The following is a 13,473-nucleotide window of genomic DNA, read 5'->3' on the forward strand; positions in this document are numbered from 1 at the left end:
AGTTCCTCTGGTTCTCACGTCTGTAGATGGCGCAGTTTATTGTCACTTACTCAAGGCTCAGAAAAATATCTTTTTATTTCCTTTTACACAAAGAAGCTTGTGCATTTAACATTTATTACATACTGTGTAACACACCAGCAAATAACTAATTAAACTTCACTATGGATTTGAAACCTGGACACTGTACAGAAACAAACTAAACAGCTTGAGCAGTTCCATCAAGGTCTCTAAGGTCAACCATGGGCATCCAATGTCAGGACAAGGTGGACAAACCCAGATGTTTTGGTCTGGCTTGGACTGTTCCTGTATCTCATGCCAGAATCTCTGTGGAATGCTTTCTCAAGGCCACAGAAATCAGTTGAAAGTCTGATGTACTGTGACTTTCCTGTGATAGAGATGGAATCTAGAGGACAGAACTTGCTAAAGTGCAGCAACCATCTAGGCATGTAGGACATTCACATGCTAATCGATTAAACATAGAAATACTGATGGGGTGTAGGCCACATCACTTAACATGTTCCTGATAATCACGAAGCTTCAGACACTGGTGACTATTTGGTGTCAAGATTAGTTGAAAAGATAAAAATGCTGTAATAAAAGTTAGACTAAAAGTTTTGGTAATTGGTGCAATTCTGATTAAAATACACTACAGTAGAAGTAGTTGTGCTTGAGTCATCATTTATTTGGTAAAGCCAAGAAATGTAGTGAAATTGTGCATTAAAATGTTGAAAAGCTGAACTGCAACACTACAACTGGGCCATGTGGTGTAGAATAAAATCTTTGCTGCAAGACCATAACAATAACAATATTTCTAACCAGCCATTCAAAGTTTTTGAAGGAGCTTGTGATTTTCATCATGGTAGAATCATGGGTTATGACATATGGGGAACTGAAAATGGAACAGATAACAATAAATTATATAAATTATAATAATGCTTTTCATGGGTAAGAATAAGGATCATGAAATGCACTGTACTTAGGGTGAAAAATTCAGTTTGCATTAATTGTACTTGTTGACAATTCCTGTGGATATTGTAGCTGAAGTTAGCTTGTGCTTATTGGTTTTATATCTTTCCAGGTCTGAGATGGAATATGTAAAGATGATGTGGAACAAAGAATCTTGACTGTTCGTTATTATACATTTTATTGCACAGCATATATTAAAATTTCCGGTGATTAAATCATCATCCAAGAAAAAAGTTTCTTGCCATGGATATGGTAGCATTAAATGTCATTATATGGGGCACGTTTTCAGGGATCTTTCAGTGTGTGACCTTGACCAGAAGCTTCAGATGCAGTTTGAGGACAGGCTTGTATTTTGAAAGAGGAAAAATAATTAATCATATACAGACTGGAGACAAATGAATTAAAACACAGGGGCTCTGTGATGCTGTCTATTCTTTTCTTCAGTGGTAGCTCAAGTGGTATAACCTCTGCGCTGTTCTGCTTGGCCCCTGTGCTTAACCACATCTGCTCCAAGAGTGGTGCATCATGGCTGGTTTTGTGCTCTAACCCAAAGATGGGTTATGTGAAGAAAGAATTTCACTGTGCTGTAATGGATATGTGATAATAAAGGCTTTTTCTTCTGGCAGAGTTTGGGTCAGCTTGGAATCATTTTTCTATCCTGTTGAGAGTTTTCTTTTCCAGGATGGCAAATCTCCAAATCACAGGAAAGGATTCACTGTTGAGGGTGAAAATAAATCTCAACCCACTTATGGGAGATTTTAGAATGTTAGACAGGACTTTCAGATACTTGCAGTGTTTATGCTAAGGTGAATTTGTTCTGCCAGTTTGTGGTTGTCTATTTTTCCTTTAACTTGTCACCTGTCTGAACTACACAAAACAAACTTTGTCATGTCTTCTTCAGGTATCACAAGTTTCACTAAGGTTTCCCTACACTTCCTATGAAATACTTGTTTATTTTTTTAACCCTAGAAATTAACCATTAAATAAAAAATAATAAATAACAAATTGCACAATATATTGTAGTGTCAGTGCATTTTTTGTGTATTGAACTTTTCATAAAATCTTGGGAAGCTGTACAGAGAAGTGGCAACATGCTTCAGAGAAGTCAGTGAATGGCACAGTGAAGGCTCAGCTGTGGGTTAGAAGCTACTAGGGTGATGCAGCCGTGCCTCGATATGCCTTTATCTTCTCCAGCCGTTTGTTCAGGTGGCTGTTACTTTCCTCCAGCTCCTCAATCTTGTCCAATGCAGATCGGAGCTGGCAATAATAATAATAATAATAATAATAATCATAATAATAATAATAATAGAGTAATTTATGTACACTAAATTTAAAATCATTATACTAGCCGCTGTATTTGTGATATTTTTTATCAACAGATGGGGAAAAAATAATAATAAACCAGACCTCTCTCTGCAGTTTGCGTTTCTCAGCTTTTAGCTCATCCTCCACTTTCTCCGCATTCTCCGCTGCTGATTTGTACCTAGTCACTTGGCCTTCAAGTCTTGTGACCTGCCATAAGACATGGAAGATATATTGATGAAAGTCTACCCCAGTCCAATAAGAAATATATAATACACACATTCTGTGTGCCACTTAAGAGGACATTATATCAATCTAACAAAGTCGTAATTCATAATACATTGTTTGTCAACTTGTACTCCACAATATTTCCTGAATAAAATATACTTTTACTTCAATATATTTCCAGAAAGCATATTTATTACTTACTATAAAGGAAGAATCAAATGCAAGCAATCAGGTTTTAAGAATCAGTGGTCTGGTGTTTGCAAGTTAGATGATTTGTTAAACTCCTTGTACATGTACAAACAATTGCTTGCACAACCGCAGTTGATTTCATTCTACTCAAGCCCAGTCATGTCTAACAAGCCACTCAGTCATGTCGCTTGTGGATTTCATGATGGAAGGAGAAATAGCAGCAGCACCTAATACTCGTGACGAAGATGAACACTTGTGGCCAAATTTGCGAGAAATGTTTTCTTATGTTAGAATGAAAGAGTCTTCGTACCTCTTATGCTTACCCAAAGATACAGAAAGGTTGCCGTGTAAATTCTGGTCAAACTCTGTCATGTTGACAAGTTAAAGAAAATGATCTTGCAGTTATGCAAACATCCACATGGTGCAAATTAAGCAGTCAAACATGTCCAACATCAGTTCAGTGTATTTTCTTTCTATTTACGAAGACTAAGCTATTTACAAGTCATTCAAATTGTTTAATTAACAATATTTGGCTAACATTATCTGAAGATATCTAGAAAATCACTGGTCGCAAATTTACTGCCAAGAAACACACTACAGTTACCAGCCTGTGGAAGAATCTAGAAGAAGAAAAAGACCAAAAAACTAGTGACTTCCTGTGACTGCAAATGAGTCATTCAGAGAAAGAACCTCTACACTTCTCACTCATTTTTGTCAACTGTAACCCTGAAAATAATTGTTGTAATCTTTTTTGTCCAAAGTGGTTATTGTTCTCCAATTTCTCAAATAATACATTTTTACAATTTATTTTTTTTGATGAAGTGCCTTAGTTATTTTATAAAACATGTTAGTACAACAGTGCTAGTACCTTCAGCTAATTGTCCTTCAAATTTTGAGCAATGAAGATTCATGTTACACAAAATATTCAATTATTTTCATCTCCACTGTATATAAAGGTTACAACTTGACTTATGTTTGCTCCTGGCTAAGAACAATATACAGTATGTATACAGTATATACAGTATTTCAGCAAAAGTGAAAATGCACATTGGTATAATGCTTTGACACTTCAAGCCATAAAGTGAGATTGTGAATAAAAATGGATTAGTTTATGACCAGGAGGTAAAGTACAACTGGCCCAAGGAGAAAGAAGTTGACTTATAACAATGCATTCAAGCAGACAAAAAAGATCAAAGGTCTCTCACATTCTGTTCCAAAGCTGTGACTTCCTGCTCTGACTTGACCAGCTTAAATTTGAGATCACTGACTTGCCTGTTAGCATCTCCTAAAGCAAAAGAAAAATCCACATTTTATACAAGTTCATTAAATATGGTACCCATATGAGGCCCTCATATTAATAAAAATATAAGAAAAATATTGACCCTGTCTCAAAAATAAAAAGTGTTTGTATTCCTTCTTTAGTGTTCAGAGGTTAAGGGGAGGTGGACTGTGGTAGTTTTTAGCATTCTATCTAAATAGAGGTGGTTTCCTGTCCAAATTTGATACTAAATATTTTGTTATTAACTGAAGCACATCACAAAAAAAAAACAGCAAAGCATAACTACAAACATGACTTCATTCAGCTTTATCTATCTACAGGGAGTGCAGAATTATTAGGGAAGTTGTATTTGTGAGGATTAATTTTATTATTGAACAACAACCATGTTCTCAATGAACCCAAAAAACTCATTAATAGCAAAGCTGAATATTTTTGGAAGTAGTTTTTAGTTTGTTTGTAGTTTTAGCTATTTTAGGAGGATATCTGTGTGTGCAGGTGACTATTACTGTGCATAATTATTAGGCAACTTAACAAAAAACAAATATATACCCATTTCAATTATTTATTTTCACCAGTGAAACCAATATTACATCTCAACATTCACTAATATACATTTCTGACATTCAAAAACAAAACAAAAACAAATCAGTGACCAATATAGCCACCTTTCTTTGCAAGGACACTCAAAAGCCTGCCATCCATGGATTCTGACAGTGTTTTGATCTGTTCACCGTCAACATTGCGTGCAGCAGCAACCACAGCCTCCCAGACACTCTTCAGAGAGGTGTACTGTTTTCCCTCCTTGTAAATCTCACATTTGATGATGGACCACAGGTTCTCTATGGGGTTCAGATCAGGTGAACAAGGAGGCCATGTCATTAGTTTTTCTTCTTTTAGACCCTTTCTTGCCAGCCACGCTGTGGAGTACTTGGACGCGTGTGATGGAGCATTGTCCTGCATGAAAATCATGTTTTTCTTGAAGGATGCAGACTTCTTCCTGTACCACTGCTTGAAGAAGGTGTCTTCCAGAAACTGGCAGTAGGACTGGGAGTTGAGCTTGACCCCATCCTCAACCCGAAAAGGCCCCACAAGCTCATCTTTGATGATACCAGCCCAAACCAGTACTCCACCTCCACCTTGCTGGCGTCTCAGTCGGACTGGAGCTCTCTGCCCTTTACCGATCCAGCCACGAGCCCATCCATCTGGCCCATCAAGACTCACTCTCATTTCATCAGTCCATAAAACCTTAGAAAAATCAGTCTTCAGATATTTCTTGGCCCAGTCTTGACGTTTCAGCTTGTGTGTCTTGTTCAGTGGTGGTTGTTTTTCAGCCTTTCTTACCTTGGCCATGTCTCTGAGTATTGCACACCTTGTGCTTTTGGGCACTCCAGTGATGTTGCAGCTCTGAAATATGGCAAAACTGGTGGCAAGTGGCATCTTGGCAGCTGCACGCTTGACTTTTCTCAGTTCATGGGCAGTTATTTTGCGCCTTGGTTTTTCCACACGCTTCTTGCGACCCTGTTGACTATTTTGAATGAAACGCTTGATTGTTCGATGATCACGCTTCAGAAGCTTGGCAATTTTAAGAGTGCTGCATCCCTCTGCAAGATATCTCACTATTTTTGACTTTTCGGAGCCTGTCAAGTCCTTCTTTTGACCCATTTTGCCAAAGGAAAGGAAGTTGCCTAATAATTATGCACACCTGATATAGGGTGTAGATGTCATTAGACCACACCCCTTCTCATTACAGAGATGCACATCACCTAATATGCTTAATTGGTTGTAGGCTTTCGAGCCTATACAGCTTGGAGTAAGACAACATGCATAAAGAGGATGATGTGGTCAAAATACTCATTTGCCTAATAATTCTGCACTCCCTGTAATTAAACTTAACACAAAAAAGTGTACGTTGTGCATCAAATAAATATAATGTGGTCTAAAGTTTACACATCATAAATCCCAAGAAAAAAAATACAATCATGTCTCTTAATTAAGTTCACGTTATACTGGTATTGGCTCAGCACCATCTACTCTACATTTACTCTACTGTCTCTACTTGTAAAAACAATTAAAAATAAAACGGTGTGTGCTTGTCATACTCTGCATCTCCATGACATCCGGGTTAGTGCTGTTCTCCTGGACTTGTCCCTCAGGACTGCAGCTCTCATCTCTTTTATGACTCTTTTTCTTCTGCTCAAGTTGTTCTTTTAAACTCTTCACCTGAATATAAAGGGTATGTCATTTTTCAGGAATAAATGTACTATTTTGTTATGCATTAACTTCTATTATGGTCTACACTACAGACAAGCAGGACAGCCAGGTTTCATGCTTTAAATATATTTTACAGTTACATATTGCTAATGATCCACTCAGGATTACTGATGTCCAGTGTAACTAAAGACAGATTTATTTTGCAATAACAAACTCTTACTATGTAGAACATATATAAGTAAGTCTCACTTTTATTTGTGTGGATAAGGGCCCTCCATACTGACTACTACTTCATTATTTACTTCATTATTTACAAACCCATGAATTTAAACATAAAATAAAACCTTTCCACATAAATGCATTTCATATTTGTATTTTATTTCAATAAAAGTCCACACAGACAGAAATTCCTGTCACCAAGTATGAGTTTGTGACAGAATTTCCCTGAAAAACAGCTTTAACTGCTATGTTAATTGTTAAAAGAGCTATACAAATAAATGAAAATTGGTATATCTAGTAGATTTGCTGGTTTCACTGATAATGGCATAAAACCATACAAATATTCAAACCAATTAATTACATGCTAAAATCGCTTATATCAACCATAATTTTAAGCTCATACTTGTGTATATTGTTATACTTTTACTTCTGTATTGAATTAAAATAATAATAAAAAAATTAGCTAAAACTAAACTACAAAAATAAAAAATAAAAAATCATAGATAGATAGATAGATAGACAGATAGATATTCCGTTTGTGTTTGTCCTTTAGCATAAACTCTGCATTAGTAGTTTTTACACTTTTACCGTCAAATGAATTCCACCACAATTTAATTCTAAACTATCAAAAATACTGTACTAGTTCAATACATTACAGAAAAGGTTCAGCAATGCTCAATATTACATGACTGTTGCTGCCACACATTTCTTTTGCCAATTACTGGGTTAACAGCCTTTTCCTGCTACCAGTCAGCTTTGACCTTGAAGGGAAGACTATGTATAATTGTTGAGACATCAATAAGAACTATATATCAAAACTCCATATGTCAGCAAGTAAAGGTATACGTTCACTGTCCATTATTAAAAATCAACAGGAGAGAAAAACCCCCACAAAATTAACCACTACAAAGTGGCAACATCCTATAAAATACAGATCAATGTAGATCTTGTAGGACGTAAAAATTAATTAACCCACATTCTTAATGCACTAATGAAATGAACATTTACTAAATGTGTGATTCTTACCTGTTCTATTAAATTCTCTCGTTCATCCACCAATTTTCTTAGACGAATTTCTGAAAAGCAGACCAGACATTTATACACAGAACATAAGATATATATAAAATATATATATATATATATATATATATATATATATATATATATATATATATTTTACTAGATATAGACATGCTGTGACTGGTCATAAAATACGGCTTAAAACACAGCTGGTTTTTTTTTTTTTTAAGTTGAAGTAAATGTGTTTTTTAAGTTAAAGTAAACATGACTCAGAACTGAACACCATCCAATACAATACAAAGTGTTATAAGTTATTCTATGGTTAAAAAGAAAAAGAAATCAGACTTACAGGATTAGGAGGAGCCAGGTTTATGGGCAGAAGTATTCAGCGCATGCAAATGATATATTTATATGTGGAGGGTGAGGATGGAGCACATGCATAAAACTCAGGAGTAAACATGGACCAACAAAAACCGCTTCATGCAGCAGGATCCTGTTTACTGAATTCTGTCAGATTTGTGCACATTTATTAAAATAACAAAATCACTCTACATGATCACACACAAAAACAACCATACATGAGCCTACATTAAATTAATGATACTTTATTTTAAAGGTCTTCCATCATTGCCATACAATCTCCCGGGACTTTTGACATTGCTTACAGAAAGTTTCAGACTGAAAAGTGTTATCAGTGAATGGAATGTTAAACAACCCTAAAACTTTTCTTCTCTATGGGACATTTAATAAAAAACAAATCAATATAATGTGAAAAGCCAAAAGTCCCTGAAAAATCTTAGAAAAAAAAAACATTTTTTATTATAATTATTGCATTATGTGTAAAAAGGTGAAAAGCAAATGCAAAATCTTTATAGATAAAACATTGTGTGAACTTTAGTGCAAAATAAACAAGCCTTAACAAATCTGCTGTCTGATATTTTTAGAAATGTCTACATCTCACACACTCCTGGCTTACATACCGATCATACAGCAGAACATTTAATGGGTGGTAAGATAAGTGCTTCAAAGACAGGATTATTCCATTCTTAAATATAATTTTGGTCTAGATTTAATAAATATAATATGCACTTTATGATTTTTCTGCATTTATGTCATTATTCACGATAAGAAGCTTTTCAAACAAATTTTCATTGAAGTGTGATTTAGTTGGGTTCTAAGACATTTTAAGACATTTTCTACTTTTATGGAGCACTTTTTCTATGGCTACTAGGACATTTTGCAGTCCTCTTTACTCTTTCCCTTTCCTTTCTTGATTTCCTTTTTGGAGCCATTTTTTGCATCCTCCTTGTTTCTTTCACATGCACCTTCTTTGACGTCTCTGATTTCCTGCTCTCTCATATTCTGACCTGTTTCTTGAAGACCAACATTTGCTGGACTTGTTTCCTGCTTGTCTCTTTCACTGTGGTCAAAAGGTACCATTTCTTCATGACCTTCAAATCCTTGTTCTTCATATCCTGTTAAAGACTGTTGCTGACTTTTGTTATGATTGCCCCCTGTTGGGGCAGTATGCTCCACAGTCACACCCTCGTCTCTCTCTGTTGAGATATTCTGTTCATCTGTCTGTTGCTTGCGGTCTTCATGTCCATCTTCTGAAAGCTCTTGTGGTTTACTGGTTGTACAATTCTGTGCTGCACACCCAGGAATAATGTGTTCTTGATGACACTCGGGATCTCTAAGCAAATTTCCTTCGGACCTCATAACATCTATGTTTAACTCAAAAGATTCTCCATACTTAAACTCAGTTTCATCCTGTTCTACTTTGAATTCCTGAACTAAGTGTGTTGGCTCCTTTGATTCTTGCTCCTTTTCAGCTACTTCTACTGTAACTAAAGCACTACCCAGCTGTGTGTCTGTGGATGATTTCTGCGTCTCTTCAGCTACTTCATCTGTAGCTACAGCATTATTCAGCTGTGTGTCTGTGGATGATTTTTGTGTCTCTTCAGCTACTTCATCTGTAGCTACAGCATTATTCAGCTGTGTGTCTGTTGATGTTTCTTGCTCCTTTTCAGCTACTTCTTCTGTAACTAGAGCACCATCCAGCTGTGTCTCTTTGGATGTTTTTTGCTCCTTTTCAGCTACTTCTTCTGTAACTATAATACCATCCAGCTGTGTGTCTGTGGATGTTTCTTGCTCCTTTTCAGCTACTTCTTCTGTAACTAAAGCACCATCTAGCTGTGTTTCCGTATATGTTTCTTGTGTCTCTTCAGCTACTTCATCTGTAGCTACAGCATTATTCAGCTGTGTGTCTGTGGATGTTTCTTGCTCCTTTTCAGATACTACTTCTGTAACTAAAGCATCATCCAGCTGTGTATATATAGATGTTTCTTGCTCCGTTTCAGGTACATCAACTGTAACTACAGCATCATGCACCTGTGTGACTGTAGATATTTTTTGCTCCATTTCAGCTACTTCTTCTGTAACTAAAGCATTCAGCTGTGTGTCTTTATATGTTACTTGTTCCTTTTTGAGTGCTTCAGGTGTAACTACAGCATCATCTAGTTGTGTGTCTGTGGATGTTTCTTGCTCCTTTTTGAGTACATCAGCTGTAATTACAGAGCCATCCAGCTGTGTGTCTGAAGATGTTTCTTCCTCCTTGTTTTCAGGTACTTTATCTGTAACTACAGCATCATCCAGTTGCATGTCTGAAGATGTTTCCTCCTTCTTTTCAGGTGCATCAGCTGTAACTACAGCATCATCCAGCTGTGTGTCTGTCGATGTTTCTGCAAGGGTGCTTGTTTCTTCAAAATGAATAATCTCTTCACCTGCTTCCATTTTTATTACATCTGAAATAGGTTCAATTTCCTCTTTCTCAGGTTTAAACTCACAACCAGATTTAGGGAAATCAGCACAGACGGTAACAATGTCTTTCAGCTCAGTGTCATCAGTGTTGCTTAAGATTTTGTATTTGCCAACAGAAGCATTAAACTCTCCAGTAGTTATGTCCAATGGACTGTCATAAGTAGGGACATCAATCTTAATTTCTGTTTTGGAGTCTACAGTTCGGATGGAATCAGTGCCATCAGTCTGATTAATGATTGGTCCTAAAATGTTTCCAGGGCCAGTTTTAGGGCTTTGTAGTTCTTCAGACTCTGCTCCTTTGCACATAAGGCCTATTTTTTCATCAACATTCACACTATCTGGTACTTTCTCATTTATTATTGCTTCCTCTGAACAGACAGTGTTTTCCTCTACTGTCTGAATGTAACTACTCTCTGTGAGTTGATTGTCAATCTCATCCCCCATTTCTGAGTGTACTGCTTTTTCATCAGAGATCTGCTTTTGTTTCTGTTTATTTTTCTTTTTTTTCTTCTTTCTTTTTCCTGAAACACTGGCACTTTTGGAACTATTTATTGTATCTATTTTTGCTGATGGTGAACTGTCAGGAACTGTTTTAATCTGAGAATCTCCAATCACAGTTTCATCTAGGTGGCCTATATCTTTTTCTGATGTCTCAGTTGGGAAGTTTTCTGTGGAATCATGATTTCCCTCTTTTATAGTCTCATTTATTTTATTATACAGTGGAATCTCTTGCTGATCTGTCCTCATATCTTCCATAATACACCCCCCAACTTGTTCCCCTGCTTCAGCCTCAAACACAGTCTGGGGTTTTTCAATGTTGTTTTGAATTTTCTCTATGCTGTCATTTAAATCATTTACAAGACCCCCATCCACATATTGTGCTACTACAGGAGATTCAGAAGAACTGGCAGAGGCAGATGGAGGCAGGTGATTCTCTTGAACTCCATGGTCAAACTCCTGTGGGTGTTGGAACTGGCCACCTCTGGGGCTCCCTATATTTTCATCTCTAAACAGCTGCAACTCCTGAGTGCCTGGCAGATTCAGGAATCAGTGGTAAAGGAAATAAGAAAAATGTCTGTTCTTTAAAATATACAATTTTATAATTAAAATAAAAAAAAGGAAGAATAAGAGAGGACAGGCTCCAAAGCATAGCTACTTTAAAGCACAGATACTGACCAAACATGAATAATTAAGAGAATAATAAGAGAGGAACATGCTGCACCAACATGTCTAATCTGTTGTAAATCCATTAAACATGGAAAGCAAAAGACAAGATAAATTCAGCTTCACAGTGATTTTCAAGCTCCACATAAGGGCTGTTGGCCTTTGACCAAAAGGGAATGTACAGGTGCATCTCAGCCTTAAGAGGCTTGTCAAGCAAAATGTGAGCCAAAATCATCACAATTAAAAGAACCAAAGATTTAAACTACTTCAGTCTGTGTGTACTTGATTTATATAATACACAAGTTTCACTTTTTGAGTTAAATTACTAAAATAAATGAACTTTTCCCCAACATTCTAATATTTGAGATGCATCTTTATGTATAAAAACTGGTCATAAATCACCATGGGAATGGTGATGGAACATACTGTAAGTTTATAAACTTGTCAGGAAAGATATTGAAGAATCTAAAGTTTAAAAAAAACTGCTTTTGCCATCAGGAACAGCAGCATTTCCAAGTATCATATTTTGCAACATTAACACTCAAAATGCAGTATGGAAATTAAAGTGCATTTTAGAATAACAAAAGGGAAATCAAGCTGTTAGACTTAATATTTTGAAATCACTGTCAACATGCCCAGAATGTGCATAACACCAAAAGCCTCTGTTAGCTTAAGCTAGCACAATGCAAGAGCAAAAATATATCTACTTGTATTTGGTCAACTAAAGCTTACCTAATACACTGCTCCCATGTTGCAGTTCACTGCTTGCAGATCCACCACTCACATTTCCTTCTACTTCCCCATTGGCGCACAGGTCTGGTCCAAGGACAATGCCATGTTTCTGTACAGAAGGTTTTACGGTTAAATGAGAGTTCTAGTCCATATGTTTAGCTTAATGCTCATGATAGAGTTATGGTAAGGTACATGAAGGTAGGTGATAGAGTGAGCGGTGTACAAGGAATACATAAGGGGTATGTGAGGAGCTGGAGAGGGGTAGGTTTGCATTTACATTTACCTTTAAAATGTCTTTGAGTTGAACCACCTCATCCCTGAGCTCATCCCGCTCATTTCGAATAGCATCAGAATACACTTTCTGTTTCTCTAAGGCCTGAGGAACCCAATAGTTGAATGCACACACACACACACACACACACACACACACAAATGTAGTATTATTTACTACAGCCTGTTCAAACTATATTGTGCTCTGTGAGAATTCTGAACAGCTTCATGCAGCATACCCCAATTTTTTTATCCTTCCATTCAATAGTTTCCTGTAGGTCAGAAATCTCCCTAACAAAGCTGTCTTGTTTGACGTGTAATTGACGGATCTCCTGGTAGCAGTATGAAGCAATACGGAACCCAAGGGTTAAGGAGAGAAAGAAGCAAAGAAAGAGCAGAAAAAGATGTAAGAATGCAAAAGATAATAAAGGTAATGAGTTTAAAAGAACCGTTTCAGGACAAGCATAAACAGTACTCACAGTCAGCAGCTCTTCACTTTGCTTCAGTGTTTCCTTTTGCTCATTGAATTGAAACTGCAGTATACTGTGGGCATGCTTCTCTCGCTCCAAATCCTGAAAGGATGATCAACAGTTGAAAAGAAGTGCATTAAAAAGCTATGGCTAGTGTAGCTGTGGCTTATTTCTTCTAATTTATATAGTGAATGCTATTGGCAGTACTCTTATTAGGGTGACACTGTCCATATGAAGAGTAACTGAATTAAGACTTTTTTTTTATATAAATAATATTGAGATTTTTATTTTTGTTCAACACCAAGTGAACTTCTTTGCACTCCAAATTGGGATACACCCTTTAAGGACAATTTCAGCCTTCATATTAACAAATTCAATTACATTTATTTGTATAGCACTTTTAACAATTGACACTGTCTCAAAGCAACTTGACAATCTTGTAATCTGATCACTCCGACCACTTGCAGGAGTGGGACTATGACAAATGTGGCAACATTTAATTTGTCAATTCATTATCTTATTTCAAACATCTTTATTAAAAGTGGTACACGGGCATAACACTATGTATTTTAATACTTACTTATCATGAACAACTGCTACATT

At 36.4% G+C, this 13,473-nt stretch overlaps 1 protein-coding gene across 50 annotated transcripts in view; it reads right to left on the reverse strand.

Moving 5' to 3' along the window:
* Positions 1–1,125: 1,125 nt before the first annotated feature.
* lrrfip1a (leucine rich repeat (in FLII) interacting protein 1a) overlaps positions 1,126–13,473 on the reverse strand; it is a 41,663-nt gene continuing 29,315 nt past the window's right edge. For 41 of the 50 annotated variants that reach the window (XM_060875836.1, XM_060875835.1, XM_060875846.1 and 38 more), the window contains 5 exons: positions 12,880–12,972; positions 12,640–12,732; positions 12,414–12,506; positions 12,131–12,239; positions 8,004–11,265 (listed from right to left, as the gene is read on the reverse strand). In XM_060875836.1, coding sequence (XP_060731819.1) covers positions 8,642–11,265; positions 12,131–12,239; positions 12,414–12,506; positions 12,640–12,732; positions 12,880–12,972 — 3,012 coding nt within the window. In that variant the 3' untranslated portion in view covers positions 8,004–8,641. Of the gene's footprint in view, positions 2,224–2,373; positions 2,479–2,995; positions 3,051–3,890; positions 3,971–6,063; positions 6,185–7,420; positions 7,471–8,003; positions 11,266–12,130; positions 12,240–12,413; positions 12,507–12,639; positions 12,733–12,879; positions 12,973–13,473 lie in introns of those variants that run through there. The other 9 variants (XM_060875855.1, XM_060875887.1, XR_009648937.1 and 6 more) reach the window with 8 other exon arrangements.

The sequence above is a fragment of the Tachysurus vachellii genome, chromosome 8 (assembly GCF_030014155.1).
Source record: "Tachysurus vachellii isolate PV-2020 chromosome 8, HZAU_Pvac_v1, whole genome shotgun sequence".
In the NCBI taxonomy this organism is placed as follows: domain Eukaryota; kingdom Metazoa; phylum Chordata; class Actinopteri; order Siluriformes; family Bagridae; genus Tachysurus; species Tachysurus vachellii.